Here is a 4767-nt window from a genome sequence, read left to right as displayed (position 1 = left end):
TGAACTGTGGCCCGTTATCTGACAAGATAACCCCTGGGATGCTGTGTGTAGTGATGCATCCTTCGATCAGGGTCGTAACGGTATCGGTGTTGATAGTTTTGACCACAAAGGCTTCTGGCCACCGGGATCTTGCATCGATGATTCCCAGCACATAGTCACCACTAGGGAACGGTCCACATATGTCCACGTGGATTACCTCCCACGGCCTCTTCATCTTAGACATATTCACCGAATTGGCTTGTTTTCTGATGTCGAGGCTTGCACATGGGATGCATTGTCTGAATGCCTTCTCCACGTCCTTGTTGATAGTTGGCCACCATACCTTGCCTCGGAGTAGCGCCCTGGTCTTGACCATTCCCAGGTGTGTCTCATGTGCGAGTTGCATCGTGAGCCGTTGTAGTGTTTGGAGCATTACGATCCGGGATCCCCTCAACACGAGTCCCCGTTTTGATGTCAGTTCTGCACGTACGTGTTTGAAAGGCTCCGTTAGTTTATCCGTCCAGTCATTCTTGGCGATGGCGTCTTCGAGGGATCTTATAGTCGAATCCTTCCCTGATGTAAAGGCCTGGGACTTTGGGGATAGAAATCCCTTACCAGGCTAATCAGGATCTTCATAAAGGAAAGTCGAGGACCATGGTTTTCTGAGGAATAACAAACAACCGTTTGAGATTGACATCTCTTTACTATAAAAATATAACACAAAACTCTGACACCACTCAACAAACATCAAATAACAATTACGGGAGTCAAACAATTAAGGCAGTCAACAGTTAATGGAGTCAAACAATTAATGGAAGCAAACAATTAAAGGGAGCAAACAATTAATTGGAGTCAGCAATTAATAGAATCAAACAATTAATGGGAGTCAACAACTGAAAGAATCAAACAATTAATGGGAGTCAACAACTGAAAGAATCAAACAATGAACAGATATTTCCTACGGCAGTGGCTCTGGGGTAAGGTTCTGGAACACGGTGATCCACACTCAGGGTAGGGAAGCATCCATTAAACTCCACACTCGAGCGACATCTTGAAATGGCAGAACACCGGGGGACAGACGGAATGAGATGAACTGACGGTCGTGGTATGGTAGTGGTAGATGACCAGAGAATTGACAGTCGATAGGTGAAGGTCTGGGGACACAGCCCACAAGTCCAGGACCTATGATGAGATCACAGCCAGAATTTGACGAACAGCTGGGTAGCTAGATAGTGACTGTATGGCGACTGGGTTGAATCTGCCTATGACCCAGATAGTCGCTGCCGTTCTCACCTCTGTCCAACCGCCCCAAGTGGCGTCCGCACCAGCAAACGAGCGAGTTAGCAGCGGTAACCAGCTGGAAGATCGTTTCCGCCCTTACACCTGATTCTTTAAGAATTTCGGACAGTGTCATAGCTTTCGGGATCCCTTTGGCAACCACATAGTTGATGAATCCCTCTGCCAGTTTCTCTTCTTCAGAGATTTGAGCATCGAATGGCAGGGGTTGTCTAGACAGTATGTCTGCGGATTGTCACTTCCTTTGATGTGTTGGACCGTGAAGTCTTACTGTTGCATGCGTAGGATCCACCTGAGTATACGGGCTGATGGTTTGCCTTTCGGGCTGAAGATGGTCGTTAGCACTCGATGATCGGTGATGATGGTGAATTCTTTCCCGTAAAGATATAGATGAAATTTTTCACATGCCCAAACTATGGCTAAGGCTTCCCTCTCCAGCTGACAATACCGTTTTTCCACCTGAGTCAGTGTTCGGGAGGCATAACTGATGGGTTTGAGTACCCCTTGGTGGTTTTGGCATAGTCCTACCGGACTAACATCCACAATTAGTGTGGTTGGTAGCTGAGGGTTGAAGTGCATGAGTGCCTCACTCTTCATGACGGCCTCCTTCAGTTTGTTGAAGCACCACTCTTCTTTTTCTGTCCAGGTCCACTTGCTGTTCATTCTCGTCAGGTTTTTCAGAGGTTCACTCAATGTCGCTAGTCGTGGTATGAACCTGGTCAGGTAGTTGATCAGACCTAGGAAGCTGCGGACTTCCTGAACCGTTTCTGGCCGTCTGAACCTCTTCACGGCTTCGATATTTTCATCTGTCGATTTGATGCCCTCTTTGGATACAATAAATCCATGGTTTTCAACTTCATCTATGTGGAACACGTTTTTGTGTTGGGAGATGGTCAGGTTGTTCTCCTTCAACTTTTGCAGTACTTTTTCCAGAGCACTGTTGTGTTCACTCGTATCCTTGCCCCAGACCAGGATGTCATCCGCTCCATTCCGACAATTCGGACACTTTTGCAAAATCTGTTGCAGCAGACGTTGCCCTTGTTCCGCGACTAATGCAATGCCCATGACTAACACCTTGTACCTTTAGATACCGGAGTCGCACGAGAATGTTGTTATGTCTCTCGATTCGGGGGTTAGCTCGATCTGATGATAGTATGAGTTTAGGTCGATTTTGTAGAATTTCGTGGCCCCGTTAATTTCGCTGAGTTGTTGTTCCACGGTTGATATAGGATGGCGTATGCGTTTCACCGCTTTGTTTGCTATGCGGAGGTCTGCGCATATCCTGATATCTCCATCTGGTTTTGGAGCAGTCACCAATGGGGACACCCATGGTGTAGGGCCTTCCACGCTCTCGATGATATCATTATCTAACATTTCTTGTATCTTCTGTTCAACGGCAACCTCGAATGTGAAATGGTCCTCTCCGAGGTGACTGTGCGACGGGTTTGACATTTGGGTCGATGTCGAGCTTGAGTTGGAAGTTTCTCATTCTCCCCAGTCCATTCAGCGCTGGTAGATGTAGTTCCAGTATCCTCCGGGTTGATGAAGGCATCTCACTGGTCGTAATCCGGTTATTCTGGTGGATACTGAGAAGGCCAAGATCCAAGCTGGCTCGCTTGCTCAGAATATTCCCTCCCTGTTTTGCTGTTGTTACCAGGATTTTGTGTGCGACTCCCTTCGATCCATTTGTCAGTGTTGCAAAGAACTCTCCTCGGAGGGGGATGGGAATGTTTCCATACGCTTTAGGTTGGATATTCGTTTCCTTGAGTACTATGTTCGGTCGTATTTTGATGATGTGGTCGAATGTGCTCTCGTCAATTAGATTGACGTTTGCCCCTGAGTCAATCAACATTCCGACTGGTACGTCTTCTACTGTATCATCACCTTTTCCTCTGCAGTGTCGTCTGATGTCACTCTGAACACATAGGTATGGCCATCGTCAGATTCTTTTGTGCTCTTGGACGACACCTGGTGTACGTGATTGTCGTCGTTACCCGTCGAACTGTCCTCCGTCAGTTGTCTGACCATCTCTTGTCGGTTATGTTTTTTTCTGCACGCGGTGGCAAAGTGGTTGACGATTACACAGTAATTGCAATTTTTTCCAAATGCAGGACATTGTCTCTGTCCATGTCGATGGCCAGTGCCATTACACCCGAGACAGTTCAGTTTTGGGTCGCGTGGCATATCCTTACTTTGTTGTCTTCGATTGCTTTCCCAGTCCCGCTGCTGTTGTTGTTTGTATCTTGTGTTTACCTTGTCCACATTGGTGCCTTCTTCACCTTGCTCCATCTGGCTAGCTTGCGCTTCAGTTGATTCATAAGTGTAAGCGATTTGTAGAGCTTTCTGTACTGTTGTCTGTCTCCTTCACGTATGCACGACGCATTTTATGTGAAGTAAATTTCTCCGTCAACTGGTCGATGCACTTGGTCCTTTGTGTACATACGCGGGTTACGTAATTGTGTGTACTTTCCCCGACCTCCTGCGCCAGCATCCGGTACTTGTGTCGTTCAAATACTTCGTTTGTTTTCTCACTGAAGTATTCATCAAATGCTATTCTCATTGTTTTGTACGTTGGCTCTGTTTGGTCTGTAGGTATCGCTGGACGCAATGTCTTCATGATTTCCTTCAGTTTCTTTCCTCCATTGAATCTGATGAGTGCTAGTCTTTTGGCATCTTCAGTTATGTTGAATGCAATGAAGGCATCTTCAGCATGCTCTATCCAGTCAGTCCATGCTTGTGTTTGGTCAGTCTCCTCTAGCTCTAGAGGTTGTAGTGTTGGTATAGCAGTGGCCATGTTGTGAATAGATGTATGTTCTTCATCCTCGTCGCCAATTTACTGTATGCACCGTCGGTCAGTAATATACTGTTTGATTTTGTTGAAGTTTATTGTTTAAATACAGAAGGCACCAATACCTGAAATGTACAGAACAGGAATTATCGCAGATAGGCTACACCATCTCACACATATACTAGTACACACACTCCAATGACTATATATTGGAACAGTACACTAACCAAACATAAGCTAGCCAACCCTAACCTAACTTAATCTAACCAAACACTAGTAAATATTAAAAAAATAGTTTGTTATACGTAAACTAATATTGTATTGTTTGTATCTGCTACCGAATTGTATTAGGGAGAAGATAATGTTATCCAGTGAGTTAGTGATTAATGGGCCGAGGGTGAAACCTTATGGGTAAGGGGAGAGTGAAGTAAGAGGTGGAGGAAGGTGAGGGGATAATGAGGTAAGAGGTGGTGGAAGGTGAGGGGAGAGTGAGTTAAGAGGTGGTGGAAGGTGAAGGGAGAGTGAGGTAAGAGGTGAAGGAAGGTGAGGGGAGACTGAGGTAAGAGGTGGAGGAAGGTGTGGGGAGAATGAGGTAAGTGTAGTGGATGTAATCCTAGACAAGGTTCTTGAAACTCCAGGGCACGAGCAGTAGATATATTCAACAAGTGGTACAAGACTTGGCGTGATAGCCAACCGGTACAGGA

At 46.0% G+C, this 4767-nt stretch overlaps 1 protein-coding gene across 1 annotated transcript; it reads right to left on the bottom strand.

The window, feature by feature from the left end:
* Nucleotides 1-2665: 2665 nt before the first annotated feature.
* Nucleotides 2666-3127, bottom strand: LOC121867095. Its single transcript, XM_042366851.1, has one exon. It carries the CDS (start codon nt 3125-3127, stop codon nt 2666-2668), a length of 462 nt encoding a protein of 153 aa, XP_042222785.1.
* Nucleotides 3128-4767: the final 1640 nt, after the last annotated feature.

The sequence above is a fragment of the Homarus americanus genome, unplaced genomic scaffold (genome assembly GCF_018991925.1).
Source record: "Homarus americanus isolate GMGI-L3 unplaced genomic scaffold, GMGI_Hamer_2.0 scaffold6317, whole genome shotgun sequence".
Taxonomy (NCBI): domain Eukaryota; kingdom Metazoa; phylum Arthropoda; class Malacostraca; order Decapoda; family Nephropidae; genus Homarus; species Homarus americanus.
The sequence above is the reverse complement of the archived record's forward strand: the minus strand, read 5'-3'. Positions and strand labels throughout refer to the sequence as shown.